At 53.1% G+C, this 22675-nt stretch overlaps 2 protein-coding genes across 6 annotated transcripts in view; both read left to right on the plus strand.

Annotated features, from left to right (window-relative positions):
- Positions 1-245: 245 nt before the first annotated feature.
- KLK7 (kallikrein-related peptidase 7) lies at positions 246-6522 on the plus strand. 3 transcript variants are annotated; one of them, XM_011965940.1, is made up of 6 exons: positions 246-460; positions 1051-1181; positions 1591-1738; positions 2305-2552; positions 3090-3226; positions 5315-6522. In XM_011965940.1, the coding sequence occupies exons 2-6, from the start codon at positions 1109-1111 to the stop codon at positions 5468-5470; spliced, it is 762 nt and encodes a 253-aa protein (XP_011821330.1). In that variant the 5' UTR covers positions 246-460; positions 1051-1108; the 3' UTR covers positions 5471-6522. The 3 variants fall into 3 exon arrangements, with proteins under 3 accessions (XP_011821330.1, XP_011821332.1, XP_011821331.1); XM_011965942.1 differs by lacking the exon at positions 1591-1738 and having other exon boundaries at positions 252-460; XM_011965941.1 differs by lacking the exon at positions 1051-1181 and having other exon boundaries at positions 252-460.
- Positions 6523-13131: 6609 nt separating this feature from the next.
- KLK6 (kallikrein-related peptidase 6) overlaps positions 13132-22675 on the plus strand; it is a 10791-nt gene continuing 1247 nt past the window's right edge. The window contains exons 1-6 of one of the 3 annotated variants that reach the window (XM_011965943.1): positions 13132-13303; positions 14276-14327; positions 14762-14809; positions 15583-15739; positions 19267-19514; positions 20935-21071. In XM_011965943.1, the coding sequence (XP_011821333.1) occupies positions 14770-14809; positions 15583-15739; positions 19267-19514; positions 20935-21071 (582 nt within the window). In that variant the 5' untranslated portion in view covers positions 13132-13303; positions 14276-14327; positions 14762-14769. Of the gene's footprint in view, positions 13304-14075; positions 14328-14761; positions 14810-15582; positions 15740-19266; positions 19515-20934; positions 21072-22675 lie in introns of those variants that run through there. The other 2 variants (XM_011965945.1, XM_011965944.1) reach the window with 2 other exon arrangements.

The following is a 22675-nucleotide window of genomic DNA, read 5'->3' on the forward strand; positions in this document are numbered from 1 at the left end:
AGAAAGAAAGAATCCAATCACGCCGGACGCTGAGACAGGAGAGGCCCCAAAGAAGGACTCAGCCAGAGCCTATTCCCTGAGCTCAGCCGGTCCTTGAATCCCGCTCCTGCCCCTCAGACCCAGCGCACCGGGTGCCTCCCCTGAGATCCGCCAGGAGGGACTGTGGGACCGGAACGTGCGGGGGCGCAGGAGCTGGGCACCGCCCGTCCTTCGGAGGGAGGGTGGAGAGAGAGTGCAGTGGTGCCAATTGCTCTCGCTGCGTCAGGGGTTCCAGATAGCCAGAACCTCAAAAGCAGGCGGGGGTGTCCCAGAGTCAGCTCTGCCTGCACCCCAGGGCACTGGGGCCGGGCGTGGGGCGGGGGGTGGTATAAGAGGACCGCCCAGCAGACGGCTGGGGATCTTGGAGCCCAGCTGTGTGCCAGCCCAAGTCCGAACTTGGATCTCATCAGATCCTCTCGAGGTGAGAAGAGGCTTCATCAAGGGTGTACCTGAGGGGAGGGGGCGATGCTGGCTCCAAGCCTGACTCTGCTCCGGAGAGGCAGGGCCTGCAGCCTGGACTCCCGGTCCTGAGCAGTGAGGGCCTGGAAGTCTGCAGTTTGGGGCCTTTTAGGGAAAAAGGAACTACGGACTCAGAAGTTTGGGTTCCATAGGGAGGGGCAAGATCGGAGCCTAGATTCCTGGCTCTCTAGGGGTCTGAAGAACAGGACTTTTGGGTCTGAGGGAGGAGGGGCTGGGGGCCTGGACTCCTGGGTCTGAGGGAGGAGGGGCTGGGGGCCTGGACTCCTGGGTCTGAGGGAGGAGGGGCTGGGGGCCTGGACTCCTGGGTCTGAGGGAAGAGAGGCTGAGAGTCTGGACTCCTGGTTCTGAGAGGAGGGACTGGGACCTGGACTCCTAGGTCTGAGGGAGGAGGGCGATGAGGGTCTGGACCCCTGGGTCTGAGGGAGGAGGAGGTTAGGGGTCCGGAGTTCTGAGTGTGAGGAAGGAGAGGCCAGAGAAATTTCTGGGTCTGAGGGAGGAGGGGCTGGGCCTGAATTGCCTTCTCCTTCTCAGCTCCAGCAGGAGAGGCCCTTCCTCGCCTTGCAGCCCCTGAGCGGCTCAGCAGGGCACCATGGCAGGATCCCTTCTCCTGCCCCTGCAGATCCTACTGCTATCGTTAGCCCTGGGAACTGCCGGACAAGAAGGTGAAAACTGGACTGGGAAGCTTGACCTCACCTCGGGGCCCCCACTGACCCTCTCCAAGGAGTCCCTGAGTCAGAACCCCTCCCTCCTCAAACAGCTTCCATCCTGGGAGGACCAGACTGTCGGCTGAAGCCCCTGCTCTTCCTGCTTCTGCTGCCTCAGGGGTCTCTGTCCCCTCCAGGCCCTGCCTCCTGTGCTCAGTGTCTCTCTGTGGTTCCCCCAATGAGATGCACCTCCTGGGTTTCTGGGTGGGCTCCTTCTCTGTCTCTATCCCTGTCTCTTGCTTTCTCTGTATTTCTCCACGCGTTTCCATCTGTCTCTCTCCATCTCTGACTCTGGGAATCCCTGAGGTGCAGCTTCAGCCTTCCCCTGAGGCTGGCTACCCACATGCTCCTCCATGTCTCCATCCAGCCCAGGGTGACAAGATTATTGATGGTGCCCCATGTACAAGAGGCTCCCACCCATGGCAGGTGGCCCTGCTCAGTGGCAATCAGCTGCACTGCGGAGGCGTCCTGGTCAATGAGCGCTGGGTGCTGACTGCCGCCCACTGCAAGATGAAGTAGGTGCCGCCCAAGGCTCTGCTGGAGGTGCGCCAGCATCTCCAACTCCCTATGGAGAGGTGGGGAGCCGGGGCGGCTGTCTTTCTGTGCCTACGGCTCTATCCTCCTCTCTCTGGGTCTCTGACCCCCTCTCCCTGGATCTCTGTCCTCCTCTCTCCCTGGCTCTCTGTCTCTCTCTCTCTCTGGGTCTCTGTCCCCCTCTCTCTCTGGGTCTCTGTCTCCCTCTCTCTGGGTCTCTGTCCCGCCTCCTCTCTCTGGGGTCTCTGTCCCCCCCTCTTCTCTCTGGGCCTCTGTCCCCCCTCTCTGTCCCCCTCTCTCTCTGGGTCTCTGTCTCCCTCTCTCTGGGTCTCTGTCCCGCCTCCTCTCTCTGGGGGCTCTGTCCCCCCCTCTTCTCTCTGGGCCTCTGTCCCCCCTCCTCTCTCTGGGTCTCTGTCCCCCCTCCCCTCTCTGGGTCTCTGTCCCCCGTCTTCTCTCTGGGTCTCTGTCTCCCCACCCCCGGGTCTTTGCACACCCTCTCTGTCACAGTGTCTCTTCTGAATCTCTGAATGTCACTCTCTCCTCCCAGTGACTACACCGTGCACCTGGGCAGTGATACGCTGGGCGACAGGAAAGCTCAGAGGATCAAGGCTTCGAGGTCATTCCGCCACCCTGGCTACTCCACACAGACCCATGTTAATGACCTCATGCTCGTGAAGCTCAATAGCCGGGCCAGGCTGTCATCCACGGTGAAGCCAGTCAGGCTGCCCTCCCGCTGCGAACCCCCTGGAACCACCTGTACTGTCTCTGGCTGGGGCACTACCACGAGCCCAGATGGTAGGTGGCCTCAGTGACCCAGGAGTCCTGACCCCAGTCCCCTCCTCCCTCAGACCCAGGAGTCCAGGCCCCAGCCCCTCCTCCCTCAGACCCAGGAGTCCTGACCCCAGCCCCTCCTCCCTCAGACCCAGGAGCCCAGGCCCCTCCTCCTCGCTCAGACCCAGGAGTCCAGACCCCAGCCCCTCCTCCCTCAGACCCAGGAGTCCAGGCCCCAGGCCCCAGCGCCTCCTCCTTCAGACCCAGGAGTCCAGGCCCCCGGCCCCTCCTCCCTCAGACCCAGGAGTCCAGGCCCCCAGCCCTTCCTCCCTCGGACCCAGGAGTCCTGACCCCCAGCCCCTCCTCCCTCAGACCTAGGAGTCCAGATCCCCAGTCCCTCCTCCCTCAGACCCAGGAGTCCAGACCCCAGCCCCTCCTCCCTCAGACCTAGGAGTCCACGCCCCAGCTCCTCCTCCCTCAGACCCAGGAGTCTGGGCCACAGCCCTTCTGGCCCTCACCCCATCCTCTCTGACTGACAGCTCTCCCTGCTCCTCCCTGCAGTGACCTTTCCCTCTGACCTCATGTGCGTGGATGTCAAGCTCATCTCCTCCCAGGACTGCACGAAGGTTTATAAGGACATGCTGGGAAATTCCATGCTGTGCGCTGGCATCCCCAATTCCAAGAAAAACGCCTGCAATGTGAGACTCTCCCCCTCAATTCCTCCCCAGTCCTGGGTACCCTGTCTGCATGCCCCAGGGTCAAAGCTTGACCCAAGTGACTGGGCACCGAGCCTGGCCTTGCCCTCCCCCCAGGCCCGGCCTCCTCAGCTTTTTTCACCTCATTCTCTGCCTAGGTCAGGGGTGGGAGCTTACTTAGGGGTCGATGTGGCCCTGGGGATGGGACAGAGAGTTTAATAGGGGTGAGAAAGTGGGGGCGGGACCAGGGAAGGAGAGTGAGGTGCTGGTCCCAGGCCCAAACCTTAAGGGGGCACCAAAAACCTCAGTGATTGAGATACATCATAATGCGATATTTAAAAATAAAAAATAAAATTAACGCAGAAGCCCATGATGGATAAAATGTTTCCATTTTAAATAAAGAGCAGGTGACTCTTACTGAATTTTCCCTCGCTGTAGGGGCCAGCATGGCTCAGCACAGCGCTGTACTGGCGCTGTCTTCATTTCAAATGTGGATACGATGTCCATCATGCAGTTTTGTGAATTACATTTGATTTTGTTAAATACTGTACTGAAGTATTATGTATTACGGTTACTGAGATTTTGTGCCTGAAGCTGATGACTCACTCAACTGACCCTGGTCCTGGTCCCGGGGAAAACACTGTTTCCCTCCACCTCGTCCCTGTTCCCTCTTCCTGGCCTTTTGTCATCCCCTCTCTGTTTCTGAACGGTCTTCCCCCATCTCTCTTTGTGACATAATTTCATTTCATCCTTTTCCTCTTTGTTCTTTCTCTGTGTTGAGCTAGCTTTCTCTCTCTCCCTTGCTGTCTCTCCACACACTCCTCTCTGCTCTCTCTCTTCTCCCTCTTTCTCTCGCTTCTCTCTCTCCCCTCCCCTGCCTCTCTCTCCTCTCCCTGCCCCCCTCCTCTCTCTTTTTTCCTGTCTCTCTGTCTCTTCTCTGGCCCTCTCCTCTCTCTCCCCTCCCACTTCTCTATCTCTCTTCATCTCTCTCCCTCTTCTCTCCTTGCCCCCTCCTTTCTACTCTGTCTCTCTCTCTCTTTCTTCTATCTCTCCTCTCCCCACCTGCTCCCCCATCTCTGTCTTTTTTTATTCTCTTCCTCTCTTCCAGTCTCTCTCTCCTCTCCCCACCCCCACCCCATCTCTCTCCCCACACCTTCCCCCCTCCCCCTTCTCTGTCTCTCTCTTCTACCTCTTTCTTCTCCACCCCCATTTCTCTCTTCTCCTCTTCCCACACCCTCCCCCTCTCCCTTATCCCTTTGTCTCTCTCTCTTCTCCCTCCTTCTTCTCCACCCCCATCTGTCTGTCTCTTTCTCTCCCCATACCCTTTCCCTCTTCCCCATCTCTCTTTGTCTCTCTCTCTTTTCCCTCTTTCTTCTCCACCTCCAACTCTCTCTGTCTCTCCACACCCATCCTCCTTGCTCACATCTGCACCTTCGGCTCTCAGGGGATGTGGGATAGTGAGTGTTAGGGATAGAGGTGATGGCAGAGAGATGACTGTCCTAGAGAACAGGGTGTTCCCCTTCTCCCCTGGTAAGGGCCAGTTCCATGAATGTGCAAGCTCTGCACTGCCACAGAGCCCCACACTCAGAAGGGTCTCAAACTTAGTCTAATGCATTCCTGTTGTTGTCTTGAAATTCTTAATAATTTTTGAACAAAGAGCCCTGCATTTTCATTTGGCACCAAGCTCTGTAAATTATGTAATTGGTCTTGACCCTGGTCTCCGAGACCATCGTGTCCCCCTTTCCCGTGCAAGACGGCATGCATCCACGCTTTGGAGATGATGTTTCTTCTCCCACTAGCTTGGAGCAGGGTCCTTAACATTGGAAAATAAAGAGTGTCTGATCTGGAAACCCCACCCCTTCTCTGCAATTGCTCTCATTGGCCAAGGGTGAAACCAGTGTCTTCAAAGGACCTAGTATGTTCCTAGCACTAGCTCTCCCATTGGTCCCCAGAGACAATGAGTCTCTTCTCATTGGCTGTGGGGTGGAAGTCCATAATCTACAAGACAAAGACCGATAACTGAGGAATGTATGATAATGAGTTGGGTTTTGATCTGAAGCCAAAGTTAATCTCCAGCTGTATTCCCTCTAGGGTGACTCGGGGGGACCGTTGGTGTGCAGAGGTACCCTGCAAGGTCTGGTGTCCTGGGGAACTTTCCCTTGCGGCCAACCCAACGACCCAGGAGTCTACACTCAAGTCTGCAAGTTCACCAAGTGGATAAATGACACCATGAAAAAGCATCGCTAACACCCCACCAAGAGTTAAATAACTGTGTGCTTCGAACAGAAAATGCACAGGAGTAAGGATGCTGATGACCTGTAAAGTCATATTTGACTTTACCTTTCCTCAGAGATATACTTAAACCTCATGCCCTGTTTGTAAACCAATCAAATTGGTAAAGACCTAAAACCAAAACAAGTAAGGAAACAAAACCCTCAGTGCTGGAGAAGACTCAGTGAGACCGTCACACTCAAACACTGAAAGTGGACGTTCTACAATCTTGATGGAAGACAGCTGGTCAACGTACACCCAGACCCTTATTCACCACCTTTGATCCAGTAACGCTAGTCTTAGGAAGAACCTATTAAAAAAAAAAAAAATCCAAACTGTAGAACAAGACTTGAATTTATCATAATATTATTTATCACAGAAATAAAGTGAAAACATCAAACATGTTCCAAAAGTACTGGATGGCTTAAATAATAGTCTGGTTTGGCACAATGATTTTTTTTTTTCTTTGAGACAGAGTCTCACTCTGTTGCCCGGGTTGCAGTGCAATGATGCAATCTTGGCTCACTGCAACCTCTGCCTCCTGGATTCAAGTGATTCTCATGCCTCAGCCTCCCAAGTACCTGGGACTACAGGTGTGCACCACCACACCAGGCTAATTTTTTGTGTATTTTTACTAGAGACAGGGTTTCACCATGTTGGCCAGCGTGGTCTCGAACGCCTGACCTCAGATGACCCACCCACCTTGACCTCCCAAAGTGCTGGGATTACAGGCGTGAGCCACCACGCCTAGCTCACAATGATATTATAAACCTATTAAAAATGATTCTTAGAATTGTTAGTATTATGCAAGAATGTTTAGGCTATATGCTAAATGACAAAAGGAAGAGACAAAAATATATATGTATGTGAACTTAACCATAAAAAATAAAATATTCACAGAATCAAATCTGAAAACACATGTCCCAGACTGCATACTGGGGTCGTCATGAGGTGTCTCCTTCTTTCTGTGTACTTTTCCTTGAATGTGTGCTTTTATAACATGAAAAATAAAGGCGGGAAAAAAAGTCTGAAGATCTGCGGTTGGAGAGAGGAGACCTTTCAGGAAGGGAGCCTAGAAAGAAAACTGTGACTGCTTTTCAGCCCTGGTCCTGCCCGCCCTGTTCCAGGGTATAGTTCCGTTTCCCAGATCTCAGTTTTTCCTTCCTGTAACATGGGAGAGAGAAGAAAGGACGGAGAGAGGAAGAAGGAGGGGAGGAGGGAGGAGAGAACAGGCCGACTTCAGACTTCATCGCCGTGGGAAGGGGTGTGAAATTGTTTCTGAATATCTCACGAGTGACAAGTGAGGAGGGAGCCAGGCGGGTTTCAGAGGGATTGGGATGGTGGTAGACAGGACACAGGGGTCCCACAGGGGTCTGCCAGAAGTGAGCGAACAATGCTGGAGGAAGACGGTGGCACCTGCTCCCCAAGAAGGGAGGGAAAGGAACCTCGGGAAGGGGGTAGGATGAGGGAGGAGTCCTCTGTGACTCAGAGCCTGGCCACACCCCCAGCCTTCTAACATCAAAGATCCTCTGTGCGGTCACACCTCAGACGCTGCTGACCGAGGAGCCACTCTAGCCCAGGACGCGCCCCTCCTATCTGTTCTTCCTGTTTCTCTCCCAGAATTCTGCCCCCACCAACATCCTCCAGATCCTTGCTCTCCTTATCTCATCTCCCTCTGAGTCTCTCCTAACCCAGGCACCCCAGCCCTGTCATATTGCAAAAATTCTGCAGCCACTAATTCTGATTCTCCCATGTTGGAGGCTAACACACAAAACACAGGAGTCCAAGATCCCAGCCCCTCCTCCCTCAGACCCAGAAGTCCAGGCCCCCCAGCCCCTCCTCCCTCAGACCCAGGAGTACAGACCCCCCAGCCCCTCCTCCCTCAGACCCAGGAGTCCAGGTCCCCAGCCCCTCCTCCCTCAGACCCAGGAGTCCAGGCCCCCAGCCCCTCCTCCCTCAGACCCAGGAGTCCAGACCCCCCAGCCCCTCCTCCCTCAGACCCAGGAGTCCAGGTCCCCAGCCCCTCCTCCCTCAGACCCAGGAGTCCAGGTCCTCAGCCCTTCCTCCCTCAGACCCAGGAGTCCAGGTCCCCAGCCCCTCCTCCCTCAGACCCAGGAGTCCAGGTCCCCAGCCCCTCCTCCCTCAGACCCAGGAGTCCAGGCCCCCTCTCAGCCCCTCCTCCCTCAGACCCAGGAGTCCAGACCCCCCAGCCCCTCCTCCCTCAGACCCAGGAGTCCAGACCCCCCAGCCCCTCCTCCCTCAGACCCAGGAGTCCAGGTCCCCAGCCCCTTCTGTTTCTGGGCCTGTCAAGTTTAAAGAATGTCAAAAATTTTCGACCACTCATTCCCCTGAAGTTTTATCAACATTTTCTCTCTCTTCTGCAAACCACTGCAATATTCAATCTAGAATTTTTAAAAGTAACAAAACATTGCCTTTGCACTAAGTCAGCCCGGAGATCCCCGGCCCTGGCCCTCTGCTCTCCTATATGCAAGGTACAGGTAGATTGGTTTGCAATGATTGAGATGGTACTAATGTTGATTTTCTTTTTTTAAGTAATTCATTTTTCTTTGGGTAAGGAGTCTAGTGTGGTAGTTAAGGAATTAGCTCCGAATCCTGGCTTCTTAGGTTCGAATCCCAGTTCTAGCCCCTACAAGCTATTTTCCTTTAAGCTCATTAGTTTCCCCGTCCCTGTTCCTTCATCCTTGAAGTGGGAGAAAAAGCACCTATTTCTAGGGTTATTACAGAGATTCAATAAGTTAATATACAGAAAGCACTCAAACATTTTATGGCACAGGGTAAGCCTTCAATGGGCATTGGTTTTAGTTTTTGTTTGTTTTGTTTTGTTTTGTTTTTGAGACGAAGTCTTGCTCTTGTTATCCAGGCTGGAGTGCAATGGTGCGATCTCAGCTCACTGCAACCTCCGCCTCCCAGATTCAAGTGATTCTCCTGCCTCAGCCTCCCAAGTAGCTGGTATTACAGGTGATTGCCATCATGCCCGGCTAATTTTTGTATTTTTAGTAGAGATGGGGTTTCACCATGTTGGTCAGACTGGTCTCAAACTCCTGAGCTCAGGCGATCCGCCCGCCTCGACCTCCCGACGTGCTGGGATTACAGGCGTGAGCCACCCCGCCTGGCCTAGGCATTGGTTTTTATCGTTTATGACTTCTGGCACTTTTTTCTGCTTACAGTCTCACGAAGTTTCCTTATAAATTTTTTTTCTTTTTTTGATATAGGGTCTTGCTGTATCATCCAGGCTAGAGTGTGGTGGCATGATCATAGCTCACTGCAGCCTCAATCTCCTGGGCTCAAACAATCCTTTTGCCTCAGCCTTTTGAGCAGCTGGGACCACGCCTGGCTGAATTTTTTTTTTTTTTTTTAGAGATGGGGTCTCACTATGTTGTCCAGGCTGCTCTCTAATTCCTAAGCTCAAGTAATCCTCCCACTTCAGCCATCCAAAGTGCTGGGATTACAGGTGTGAACCACTGCACCCAGACAAAAGAATTTATTTATTGAAGATTTTTGCAGAGCAAGTCAATCTGGAGCAAAATATCCAGTAAATAAGCATTCAAAGTATGCAGAGATGGCAAACCATGAAGGTCACTAGAGAAGTGGTAGAGTTAGGAATTTCTTTCTCTTCAAAGTCCCTCCACTCCCCACAGCCTAACACCTCTCTTCTTTCCCCACCCAGCTCTCAACAATTCCTCCCGAGTTCACTCCCCTCGTACTGTCATAAGATAGACCCAGCCAGGCCACCAAGGGATGGGCCACATCCACTGCCGTGTCGGAAGTTGAGTTCCCATTCAGGCTCCACCATTTCCTGGATGTTTGATGTTGAGCAATGAACTTCCTGTTCTGAGCCTCAGTTTTCTTATCTGTAAAGTGGGAGTGGGTGTGATAAAGTCATTTAGTCATTTGATCAGTCTTTCCTAAGGCTGATTCTGGGCCAGGTCCTGTGTGGTTGCTTGGGACACAGGGATGAGTCAGTCCCGTACCTGCCCTCAAGGAGCTCATGGTCCAGTGGAAGAGACGACGAATGTCAATCCAGGTGGCCCCCGTCCAGGGTGAGTTGAGGGAGACACCTGCTGTGGGAACCTACGTGAGAGAATGAGTAGGTGGAAGTTGGGTGGTGTTCAGGGAAGGTTTCCTGGAGGAGGTAATGTCCAAGCAAAGACTTGAAGGACAGGTTATTGCCAGGAAAAGGTGGGGAAAACATGCTAAGAAGACAGAATAGGCCGGGTGTGGTGACTCACACCTGTAATCCCAACACTTTGGGAGACCGAGGTGGACAGATCACCTGAGGTCAGGAGTTCATGACCAGGCTGGCCAACATGGTGAAACCCCATCTCTACTAAAAATACAGGCATGGTGGCATGTGCCTGTAATCCCATCTGCTTGGGAGGCTGAGGCAGGAGAATTGCCTGAACCCAGGAGGCAAAGGTTGCAGTGAGTAAAGATCACGCCACTTCACTCCAGCCTAGGCGACAGAATGAGAGTCCGTCTCAAGAAGTAGAGGGAATAGCATTCAGTGAAGGGCCAGAGGCCAGAGGGCATGGCATGGGTCAGGGAAGCTTGATGTGTTCTAGAAAGCTGGAGCCACACGGAGATGTAGGCATAGCTGTGTCATGCAGTGTGAGGGCCACTCACCACTCAGGACTCTTTTTAAAAAAATTTTTGACAGGATTTGGCTCTGTCACACTGGAGTGCAGTGGCATGACTATGGCTTACTGCAACCTGGGCCTCCAGGCTCAAGGAACTATCCCACGTCAGCCTCCTGTAGAGCTGGTACCACAGATGTGTGCCACCACACCTAGGTGATTTATTTATTTATTTATTTTAGAGAGATAGGGTCTCACTATGTTGCCCAGGCTGGTCTTGAACTCCTAGGCTCAAGTGATCTTCCCACCTCTGCTTCCCAAAGTGCTTGGATTACAGGTATGAGCCACCTTGTCCAGCCATGTCCAGGGCTCTTGATGGCTTAAAATGAGCTCCAACTGAGACATCTGTAAATATATATGACACAACAGATTCCAAACACTCAGGGTGCCAAAAAGGAAGAAGGGCAAATAATCCCTTTACTAATTTTCTTATTTTTATTTAATATGATAATATTTTGGATATATTGAATTCCATGAACTATTAGAATTAGCTGCTCCTGTTTCTTTTTAATTTTTACTTTCTTTTAAATTTATCTATTATTATTATTGAGTCAGGGGCCTCGCTCTGTTGCCCAGGCTGGGGTGCAGTGGCACAGTCACAGCTCACTGTAGCCTCGACCTCCCAGGCTCAACAATTCTCCCACCTCAGCCTCCTGAGTAGCTGGGACTACAAGTGTGCACCACCACATCTGGCTAATTTTTTTGCTTTTTGCAGAGATGGTTTCTCACTATGTTGCCCAGGCTAGTCATGAACTCCCGGACTCAAGCTATCTACCCACCTTGGCCTCTCAAAGTGCTGGGATTACAGACATGAGCCACCACGCTTGGCCTTAAATTAATTTTTTAATCGACAGGTAAAAATTGTATATATTTCTGGTGTATAACATCATGTTTGATATATGTATGTATACATTGTGGAATGGCTAAACCAAGCTATTTAACATATGCATTATTTTACACCCTTAGTTTTTGTGGTAAGGACACTTAAAAAATCTTCTGACTTAAAAAAAAAAGTGTGGTGATTGGAAAACATAAATGTGCATGCGTGCTTGGCATCACATTTCATCAGCCAGGGCTTCTCTGGATGCTAAAGGTCCTCAAACGCCAGGCTGGGGGGCTGGGACTTGGTCCCAAGAGAGATGGGGAGCCAGGGCAGGGCTGTGAGGGGAGGGGGAAGGTCAGCACAAGGCACAGGATGGCCTCTGTGGGATCAGGCGAGGGATACAGAGTACAGAGGGATCCTGGTCCAGGTGGGAGAGGGTGCAGCTCTGAGTTGGGGTTGGGGGTGTGGGACAGAGAGGAAGGGATGCCCCAGAGAGAGGAGGCAGAGGGTTAGGGCCTGGTCACTGGGCTGTGCAACATCAGACCTGCTGTCTGTGAGGATGGCAGGTCCTGAGAAGAAGATGCTGAGGTCAGTGGGGACCAAGTGTGAGAGGGAGCACCCAGAGAGGATACTGAGCACCAGAGTAGTCTCCTTCTCAGGAGTGATGGGGGCTGGGCAATGCAAGATGACAATTAGATTCAATGCAAGAGAAATAAAAGGGTTAGCTGGAAGCAGGGGCTCATGCCTGTGGTCCCAGCTCTTGGGGAGACTGAGGTGGGAGGGTCGCTTGAGCCCACGAGGGTTGAGGCTGCCATGAGCAAGGATTGTGCCACTGCACTCCAGCCTGGGCAACAGAACAAGACGTTGTCTCAAAAGAAAAAAGAAGTTTTTAAAAAGTGACCTGTAATGCTCAGGCCAAGCAGGTGCTGAGCCAGACTCATTCCTATCACTGTCCTTATTACCCAGTGACGTCCCCCTCCTCATTTCCCTCCACTCTGCCACACACACCCTCACCCTCCAGCCCATACCAACCACCCCAACCATGTGCACCCTGAGGTTTCCCATGTGCACCCAGGCCAGGCATTTTCACAGCCTCTCCTCCTGACCTACGCCTGGCTCAGCTTTCTAGGCCCGAGTTCAAAGGCACCTCCCTAAGTCTTCCCGGATTCCTCTGCCGCTGCCCGGCACCACCATCTCATCACAGCCCCGCGTCGTTCCCAAGTGCTCTCCGATTTCCGCTTAACTCCACACTCCTCACTGTGTGTCTGCATCTCATCAATAAGTCCTCAAGTCCTCCTGCATCCTGCTAGCCTCCTCATCGCTCGGGAATCATCCCCGCTAGTTCCTGAGGAACCTGACTCCCTTCTGGGCACACACAGTGCTTTCCCCGGGGAAATCTAAGAAGAGACCCAGGAGAAGATAAACATGGAGAGTCAGAGAATCAAGGGGAAAGAAAGGGAGAGAGGCCGGGCACAGTGGCTCACACCTGTAATCCAGCACTTTGGGAGGCCAAGGTGGGTGGATCACCTGAGGTCAGGAGTTTTAGACCAGCCTGGCCAATATGGCGAAACCTCTTCTCTACTAAAAATACAAAAAAAAGTTTAGCCAGGCATGGTGGTGGGTGCCTGTAATCCCAGCTACTCGGGAGGAGGCTGAGGCAGAAGAATTGCTTGAACTCAGGAGGCAGAGGCTGCAGTGAGCCGAGGTCACACCACTGCGCTCCAGCCTGGGCAACAGAGCAAGACTCCATCAAAAAAAAAAAAGAAAAAAGAAGGAAGGAAGGAAAGAGAGATGAAGGGAGAGAAAAAAGAGAGAGGGAGACAGGGACAAAATAAAGTGGAGAAAAAAGTAGAGAGACACAAATACAGAGACTGAGATGGGAGAGAGAGAGAAATGGAAGCCCCCTCCCCTCCACGGCCAGCGAGACAGATGCAGCGAGAGACCTCAGGGGTGGGCAGGCTTGGAGGAGCGGGACCAGGAGGATGCAGAGTGCCGAAATCTCCAGTCAGGGCCGGGTGGGCAGTCAGAGACTGCAAAGGAGGACTGTCAGACAGGGACAAAAGGAAGCCATTGATGTAACCGCCCTCCCGCCTGCCCGCCGGAAGAGAGGTTGAGGCGCGGAGCTGCTGGGAGCATGGCACTGGGGTGCTGGGGGCGGACAAAGCCCAATTGTTCCTGGGCCCTTTCCCCATAGCGCCTTGGCCGGCTCCCCAGCCCGGGGCAGGGGCGGGGGCCAGTGTGGTGACACACGCTGTCTCCCTGCTGGGCTGGCTCGCTCTCTCCTGGGGACACGGAGGTCGGCAGGCAGCACACACAGGGACCTACGGGCAGGTGTGTGAGTCACCCCAACCCCACTGAACCTGGGCAGGCTGGTTCCCAGTGCCCGAGGGCTCTGGAGCCCGGAGTGAGGGCCTGCAGGTCCCTGGGTGGCACAGAGAGTGCTGGGGGTGCAGGGAGGCCTGGAGCACCATCTGCTTGCCCCAGAGGCCGGAATTTGTCTTCAGACACTTGCTTTCTCCAAGACCTGGAGGTCTAAGGACTGAGCCGACTAGAACTTCCTCTGCCTCAGATTCAGGCCCCAGTCCCTCCTCCCTCAGACCCAGGAGTTTAGGTCCCAGCCCCTCCTCCCTTAGACCCAGGAGTCCAGGCATCAGCCCCTTAGACCCAGGATTCCAGGTCCCCAGCCCCTTCTCCCTCAAACCCCACAGGCCCAGGAGTCCAGGCCCCCAGCCCCTCCTCCCTCAGACCTGGGAGTCCAAGTTCCCACTTCCTCCCTCAGACCCAGGAGTCCAGGCCCCCAGTCTCTCCTCCCTCAGACCCAGGAGTCCAAGTTCCCACTTCCTCCCTCAGACCCAGGAGTCCAGGCTCCCAGCCCCTCCTCCCTCAGACCCAAGGGTCCAGGCCCCCAACCCCTCCTCCCTGAGACCCAGGAGTCCAGGCCCCCACTGCACTCAGGGACCAGTGCTCCCCTCCCTGGAGGCCTGGTCAGGGGTCACCAGGAGCAGAGCATGGGGGAGGGAGGAATGTGTGTGGGAGGCCTGGGTAAGGAGGAAAAGGGTGTAGCCAGTCTCCTTGCTCAGGGACCTGAGAGACAGGGGTTAAAAGGACGTTCCAGAAGCATCTGGGGACAGAACCAGCCTCTTCCAGGGAGGCCTGGGAGCTGGGGGTGTGTGTCTGGCAGTCCCTGCAGCCCTAGGCTCCGCGGCCCCTGCGTCCTCCGCTTAGCTCTGCCACTGCATCTGAGTGTCTTCTCTCCCCACGGCTCCCCGCGTTTCTAACTCTTTCTGCCTCCTTGCCTCGAAGCTGTTCCTTCCCCGCACTCAAGAATCCCCAGAGGCCCGGAGGCCTGCAGCAGGTAAGATCACAGGCACCACAGAACCTGCCGGGCGGGCGGGGTGGGTGACCGCTGAGCACAGAGCCGGGTTCAGAGAAAAATCTTCCTCTGAATACAGAGGAAGAACGCTAGGGCCCCCTAGGGTAACCCTCTCCTGTCTACAGGAAGGCAAATCAACGCCCAGTAAAGTAGAAAGATTTAATCAGAATCTCGCCATGAGTCACTGGACCAGTGGACGGAGGTCTGAATTCTCTTTGGCACTGTTTTCGTGGGCTCCTCTGATGGAAGATATGGGCTGGGGAAGAAGAAATCAGCAGGCTAGACGGGAAGGACAGAGGTCAAGGCAGGAAAGCGTAGCAGGCCAGGGAGGAAGGAGAGGATGCGGAGGGCGCAGACAGAGGGATGTGGGGAGGGTCGAGGCAGTGACTGATGGACCATGTGGCTTCCCCTTTCAGGAGCGACCATGAAGAAGCTGATGGTGGTGCTGAGCCTGGTCGCTGCAGGTGGGGAAAGGGCATTTGGATGGGGGAGGCTTACAGACAGGACTGGGCTTGTTGATGGAGAAGAGGCTGGAATTGGGGATGGGGATATGCACAGGGTTGGGGTTGGGGGGCTTTGAAATGAGGAAGACGTTGGGGATTAGGCTAAGGGTGGGGAATACAGATGGGGAGGGTGGTGGGAGGTGGGCTTGAAGATATGAGGGTTTGGGGTGGGGTTGGCTTGAGGGATGGGGATCTAAATGCAGAAGAGGTAGGAGGTAGGTTGGAAAGTTGGAGAAAGCCCGGGGATAGGGGAGACAGTTGGGTTTGCAATGGGAATGGGGTAAGTTTGGGAATGGAAATACAGAGAAGCTTTTTTTCCTTTTTCTTTTTTTTTTTTCTTTTTTTTTTTTTTTTTCAGGGTCTCGCTCTGCTACCCAGGCTGGAGTGTAGTGGCACGATCAATACGATCCATAGTTCACTGCTGACTTGAACTCTTGGGTTTCGAGTGACCCTCCCACCTCAGCCTCCCAAGTAGCTGGGATTACAGGTGTATGCCACCATGCCCTGCTAATTTTTATTTATTTTTATTTTTATTTTATTTGTGGAGACAAGGTCTCAATGTGTTACCCAGGCTGGTCTCAAACTCCTGGGCTCAAGCAGTTCTCCTGCCTCAGCTGGGATTGCAGGCAGGCAGAAGCCACTGCACCTGACCGATCTTGACTGGAGTTCATCTTGAGGGGGATGCGCTTGGTTTCTCCAGAACTCCTCTCTGACTCAGATCCTCTCTCCCTCAGCCTGGGCAGAGGCTCAGAATAAGTTGGTGCATGGCGGACCCTGCGACAAGACATCTCATCCCTACCAAGCTGCTCTCTACACCTCTAGTCACTTGCTGTGTGGCGGGGTCCTTATCCATCCACTGTGGGTCCTCACAGCTGCCCACTGCAAAAAACCGTGAGTCTACGCCATAAATGAACAGCGGATGCGACTGAACCCCGAGGGTGTCTTGTGTCTTGTAGATGTCAGGCAGGAGGTGATACAGGCATCCTCCCATCCCAGCACGAGGCCATCTGATAGCCAGGTGCATTCGGCCATTGCTTAATTGAGTACTTAATGTGTGCCAGGCCCTGCGGGCATAGCAGTGGAAAAGAAAAAAAAAAACAAGCAAAATTGCTGTCTTCATGAACTTACCTTCTAATGGGGGAATCGGATCATTTGGGAACCTGCAGGGCATGATGGGCATTTGGATTTAATTCTGAGCACAGTAGGAAGCCACTGGGCAGTTTGTTTTGTTGTTTGTTTTTTGAGACACAGTCACCTAGGCTGGAGTGTAGTGGCATGATCTCAGCTCACTGAAACCTCCGCCTCCTAGGTTCCAGTGATTCTCCTGCCTCAGCACCCCAAGTAGCTGGGATTACAGGTGTGCACCACCTTGCCTGGCTAATTTTTGTGGTAGAGACGGGGTTTCACCATGTTGGCCAGGCTGGTCTCAAACTCCTGACCTCAGGTGATCTGCCCACCTCAGCCTCCCAAAGTGCTGGGATTACAGGTGTGAGCCACTATACCCGGCCTGATTTACATTTTTACAAGCTACCACGTGGAACGTGGACTGGGCAAGAGAAGAGGGAGGGAGGCCCACATGGGGGCTGTTGCTTTCATCCGGCGACATGAGAGGGTGGCTTGAACCCAGGCGGTGGCAGTGGGGATGGAGGGATGTTGAATATCTTGGGATGTGGAATTTTGTGACTGAGCCAGCAGAATTTGGCAACAAGGAACAGGAGGGAGAGGAAAGAAGCAGGGCTAGATTCTGGGTATTTGTCCTGAACAACTGGGTGTTTTGCCACGTCTTTCTCTGAGCTGGGGGAGAGGGAAAGAGAAACAGGCTGGGTGTGGGCAGGGGAGCGTCTGACATTTTGCTGTAGCCCCGGTGAGTTTGAGACGCCTGGGAGATGTCCCAGCAGGGAGGCCGGGGCGGCCTCTGGAGCTCAGAGGAGAGGTCAGGGCTGGAGGTTAAAATGAAGGCAGCGTCAGCAAACAGGTATATTTAAAGCCATGGGACGAGATGAGATCATCCAAAAAGCTGGCATAGTTGGAGCAACTGGAGGGCCCAGGACGAAAACCCCAGGTGCTGATTCTCACGAGTTAGATTCACAAAAGCTGCCACTTGTTTAATGCTAACTACCAATCAGGTGCTGAGTGAAGCCATTTACACACCTTTCCCAGAATGCCCACCACAAGGGACTCTTGGCACCATTTTGCAAATGAGGAAACTGAGGTGCAGCGAAATGGCAAGTGACAATCCCTGGGATGGTTCCCCCAACCCCAAGGAGACCTGGGATGACTCTCACCACCATCATTCATTCTTTTGATGCATATTGACTAAGGGCCCCGCTAAGTCCCACGTTCGAGTTGGGCAGTGGAGATTCAGCAATGGATGAGACATCATCATCCCTGCCCTCGGGAGCACAAGGACAGAACGGGGCAGACAAGCAGTTATCTAAGAAGCAAAGTGGGGGCCGGGCACGGTGGCTCACGCCTGTAATCCCAGCCCTTTGGGAGGCCGAGGTAGGTGGATCACCTGAGGTCAGGAGTTTGAGACCAGCCTGGCCAACATGGTGAAACCCTGTCTCTACTGAAAATACAAAAAATTAGCCAGGCATGGTGGTGGGCTCCTGTAATCCCAGCCACTTGGGAGGCTAAGGCAGGAGAATCGCTTGAACCTGGGAGGCAGAGGTTGCAGTGGAAAGAAAGAAGAAGCAAATTGGGGTGGCCGTGGTGGCTCATGCCTGTAATCCCAGCACTTTGGGAGGCCGAGGCAGGTGGATCAGTTGAGCCCAGAGGTTCAAAGCTGCAGTGAGCTGTGATCTACAGAGCACCACTGCAGATCCAGCCTGGGCGACAGAGCGAGACCCTGTCTCAAAAAAACAAAGAAGCAAACCCTTCAAAACCCCACACAATTACAAATTATGGAGGAAAAGAATAAGGGTATGTACTTTAGATGGAGGAGGGTCAGGAAGGACTTTCTGATGAGATAAAATCCAAGTGGAGGCAGGAAGATGGGAACAGAGTGTTCAGGGCAGAGGAAAGGCAGTGATAACGCCCCTGAGGTGAGAACCGTCTTGAGTATTCTCAGAAAAGAAAGTTTCCCGTTCACTGGGTGGCAGAAGGTGCTGGGAGATAAGATTGGAAAGTGACTACAGCCAGATCCACACAGGGCCTCCAGTGCCAAGTGGAGGATCCCAGACTTTATTCTTAGGACAATGGGGAGCCATGGGAGACGTTTGAGCAAGGGAGTGACTCTCTGTTTGTTTCAGGAATATGTATCAAATACCTATCATGTGCCAGGTGCTGATCAAGGCACTGGAGATACTATATCTGAATAGAACAAAAATCCCCATCTTGACATCCTAGAGCTGCACTGTCTAATGTGGTAACCATCAGTCACATACAGCAAATTATATTGAAATGAATGAAATGGAAAATCCACAAGCCACATTTCAAATACTCAGCAGTCACCTGCAGCTTGTGGCTCCCCCAGCCACCTCTGGACAGTGCAGATAGAGAACATGGCATTGTAGCATTTAGTGGACACCACTGCTCTGCAAGGAGGAGAAACAATACAATGAGTAAATATTTAACGATAAAGATATAGCATGTCAGATGATTGTGATAGGTTCTCTGGTGGAACAGAAAGCAGGGTAGGGAGATAGGAATTGCCTACTGGAATAGGTATTTGTATTTTAATTGGGCCACTAAGGAAGGCTTCCCTGAGAGGCGACATTTAAAGGCAGTGAGGGAGTGAGGTATGTAGACACTTGGAGGACTGACTTGCTGGCAGAGGGAACAGCAGTGCAAAGGCCCTGGGGTGGGAAGACCACTATTGTGTTCAAGGCAAGACGGGGAAGCTGGTGTTTGGCTGGAGCAGAGGGAAGGAAGGGGAGAGTGGAAGGAGAAGACGTCTGAGAGATGATGGGACAATGCTTGCAAGGCCTGGTGCACCACGTTGAGAACTTTGGCTTTGATTCTGAGTGAGATGGGAGTCATAGGAGCGGCTGAGCAGAGGAGGCACGGGACCAACTTATGTTGTTAAAATATTTCTAGTTGCTTTGTGGAGGATGGACTGTGGGGGGCCAGAGACAGAGCAGGGAGCCCAGTGAGGAGGCTACTGCTCTAGCTCAGGTCAGAAGTGAAAAGGCAGCTCAAACCAAAATGGTAGCCATGGGAAAGGTGAGATGTGGTCTGATTCTGGATATGCTTTCAGAGGGGCAAAAGCATTTCTGGACAGCTTGGATGTAGGGCATGAGATAAAGAGAGTGAAGAATAGCCCCCAAGATTATTCTGAAAGGATGGAATTGCCATTTACTCAGCTGGGGAAGACTGTGGGAGGAGCAGGCCAGCTGATTCATGACTTCTCAGCCCTCTCCGAAGCCTCAGCTGTAGCCCAAGGGCTCCAGGTGAGACCCAGCCCTCTTCCTTCCCAGGAATCTTCAGGTCTTCCTGGGGAAGCATAACCTTCGGCAAAGGGAGAGTTCCCAGGAGCAGAGTTCTGTTGTCCGGGCTGTGATCCACCCTGGCTACGATGCTGCCACCCACGACCAGGACATCATGCTGTTGCGCCTGGCACGCCCAGCCAAGCTCTCTGAACTCATCCAGCCCCTTCCCCTGGAGAGGGACTGCTCAGCCAACACCACCAGCTGCCACATCCTGGGCTGGGGCAAGACAGCAGATGGTCAGTAGTGGGAGGCTGGTGGGGAGCAGGCTACTGGCTGCTGGGGGAAGTGAGCCAAAAGATAGAGGGTGGGACAGCTGGTGAGGGGCCATGGGAAGATGGGCTAATGGTAAGGACCAATGGGACAAGGTTTCAATAGGAGAAAGGTCAAGGGGGAGGGAGGGTGAATCTGGGAGCTGGGCCAATGAGTGAATAGCCAATGGAAAATGTAGACCAATGGGTGAAGAGCATGGGAGAGATGGAACATAAGATGAAGGTTCAATGAATAGGGAAGGTCAGTGGGGAAACTCTAATCAGGAAGGAGGCCAGAGGTCAAAGAGGACTGATTAGGATTCACTGAAGAGCAGGAAGGAATAGTGGAGAAGAAACTGATAGAAGAGAAACCAATAAAGCACAAGAGCAGACTGAAGGACGTGAATTGAGACAGTAAATGGGGGTAGAGCTGATGGAAGAGGGACTAAGAGGAAAGGGTCAATGGTCCAGAGGAGTCACTAGAGGAAAAAACAGGTGCAATAGATCAGCAGGAACCATGAAGGTGGGCCTGTGTGTGAAGGGCCAATAAGAAAGGTGAACCACTGGATGAAGGGCCAATGGGAAGGGAGAGCCAGTGGGGTGGGGGATGGGGCAAGTTAGAAAAGGACCAATGAGGGAGGTGGACCATTGGATGAAGAGCTAATAGGAAGGGAGAACCAATGGAGGATGGTGAGGCCAGTTAGAAAAGGACCAAGGAGGGAGGCAGACCAATAGGAAGAGAGACCCAATGAGGGAGGGCAGGGCTAGTTAGGAAAGGATCAATGAGGAAGGCAGACCATTGGATGAAGGGCCAGTAGAAAGGGAGGACCCATGAGGGAGGGTGGAGACAGTTAGAAAAGGACCAATGATGGAGGTGGACCATTGGATGAAGAACCAATAGAAAGGAAGAACCAGTGGGAGAGGACGTGGCTACTTAGGAAAAGACCAATAGTTATAGAGTGACCCATCAAGATGAATCAATGAGCAAGAAGTGTCCAGTGAAGAATGGACTACTGAGCAGGAGGGGTACAGTAGAGGAGGGCCTAATAGAGGCAGAGACCTCCAGGTCAACTGAAACTACTGAAGAAGGTGGGACCAGTGGAAGAGAGAAAAGTGGAGGAGGGACCTAAGAGAAAAGGAAAACCAATAGGAAATGAGGACTCCTGGAGATGAGACTATTAATGAGGAAGACAGCCAATGGGAGGGAAGAATGATAGAAAGAGGGACCAATTAGGAGGCAGGTATGATGGAAATGGGCTATAAGAATGAGAGACAAACAGGAAGAGGGGAACCAATGGAAAAGAGGGACCAGTAGGGGATGGAGGACTTATAGGGGTTGGGGGATGGCTGGGGAGGATGTGGGGAGTGCAAGGCCTGGGCTGAGTATGGCCCATCTCTCTCCTTACAGGTGATTTCCCTGACACCATCCAGTGTGCATACATCCACCTGGTGCCCCGTGAGGAGTGTGAGCATGCCTACCCTGGCCAGATCACCCAGAACATGTTGTGTGCCGGGGATGAGAAGTACGGGAAGGATTCCTGCCAGGTGAGGTGACCAGGACCTGCCAGTTACACAGGACAAAGACACAAAAACATGGCCAGACACAGGAAGAGAAAGACACAGGCTAAAAGAGAGCTTTACAGAGACAGATAGAGACAGACTGAGGGAGAACCCAAACCCTGAAAAGAAGGAGAGACTTAGTAAAGATGGGGTGTCACCATGTTGGCCAGGCTGGTCTCGAACTCCTGACCTCATGATATGCCCAGCTTGGCCTCCCAAAGACACACAGAGACACAGTCGGGGACATGCAGAGATATAAAGACACAGCTGGCAGAGATAGGAAGTGCAGAGATAAGGATGGAGGTGGAGGGGTCAAGAATCAGAGAGAACAGGCGTGGTGGCTCACGCCTGCAATCCTAGCACTTTGGGAGGCCGAGGTGGGAGGATCACCTGGGGTCAGGAGTTCGAGACCAGCCTGACCAACATGGTGAAACCCTGTCTCTACTAAAAATACAAAAATTAGGCCGGGCACAGTGGCTCATGCCTGTAATCCCAGCACCTTGGGAGGCTGAGGTGGGTGAATCACCAGTCAAGAGATTGAGACCATCCTGGCCAATATGGTGAAACTTCATCTCTACTAAAAATACAAAAATTAGCTGGGTGTGGTGGTGGGTGCCTGTAGTCCCAGCTACTCAGGAGACTGTGGCAGGAGAATCACTTGAAACCAGAGGCGGAGGTTGTTGCAGTGAGCCGAGATCGCGCCACTGCACTCCTGCCTGGGTGACAAAGCAAGACTCTGTCTCAAAAAAACAAACAAACAAACAAACAAAAATTATCCAAGTGTGGTGGCACACACCTGTAGTCCCAGCTACTCGAGAGGCTGAGGCTGGAGAATCGCTTAAACCCGGGAGGCGGAGGCTGCAATGAGCTGAGATCGCGCCACTGCATTCCAGCCTGGGGACACAGCCAGACTCTAACTAAAAGCAAAAAGAACCAAAGAGAGGCAGTAAGGAGGCAGATGGTGTGAGGGGACTGTCCTTCCTCAAACACAGCCTCCACGAGTTCTGCTCAGAAACGACCAGGCTCTGGAGGAGGGAGACGCTAGTTGGGGAAAGGGGACTCCCTCCTGAATACTTTAACTTGGGTTCCCTCCATTGTCATCCATCCAGGCTCTCCTCTTTGTGCCAGAATGACTAATGCATTGAGGGTTGTGCAGAGACCAACCAAGAGGGAGACTGAGGCAGAAACAGAGACAGAGACAGGGAAAGCGATACATAGCAACTTGGACGCAAAGAAAGGGCAGGCGGGCAAGACTGTCCTCAAGACACAAGGTGGAGAGGTGTCCCTGGACAGAATAGTGCCAGGCATATCTCTCCCTGGGCCTTCCCTACCTCTCCCACCTGGGTCCTATCATCTCCTCCCCCTCCCTCTCCTCCTCCCCCTCCTCCCCTTCCTCCTTCTCTTCCTCCCCCTCCTCCTCCTTCTCTTCCTCCTCCTCCCCTTCCTCCTCTTCCTCCTCCTCCTCTTATTCATCTTCTTTTCTTCCTCCTCCTCCTTCTTCCTCTTCCTCTTCCACTCCCTCTTCTCCTCCTCTTCCTCCTCCTCCCTCTCCCTCTCCCCCTCCCCCTCCTCCCTCTCCTTCCCCTCCT

This window comes from Mandrillus leucophaeus, unplaced genomic scaffold, assembly GCF_000951045.1.
Source record: "Mandrillus leucophaeus isolate KB7577 unplaced genomic scaffold, Mleu.le_1.0 Scaffold74, whole genome shotgun sequence".
NCBI lineage: Eukaryota > Metazoa > Chordata > Mammalia > Primates > Cercopithecidae > Mandrillus > Mandrillus leucophaeus.

Bases quoted from the DNA above. Each gene is read 5' to 3' on its own strand.
- KLK7 (XM_011965940.1), top strand. From the start codon at position 1,109: ATGGCAGGATCCCTTCTCCTGCCCCTGCAGATCCTACTGCTATCGTTA. The intron at 1,739-2,304 runs GTAGGTGCCGCC...CTCTCCTCCCAG, and splicing joins GCCGCCCACTGCAAGATGAA to TGACTACACCGTGCACCTGG. The intron at 3,227-5,314 runs GTGAGACTCTCC...TATTCCCTCTAG, and splicing joins CCAAGAAAAACGCCTGCAAT to GGTGACTCGGGGGGACCGTT.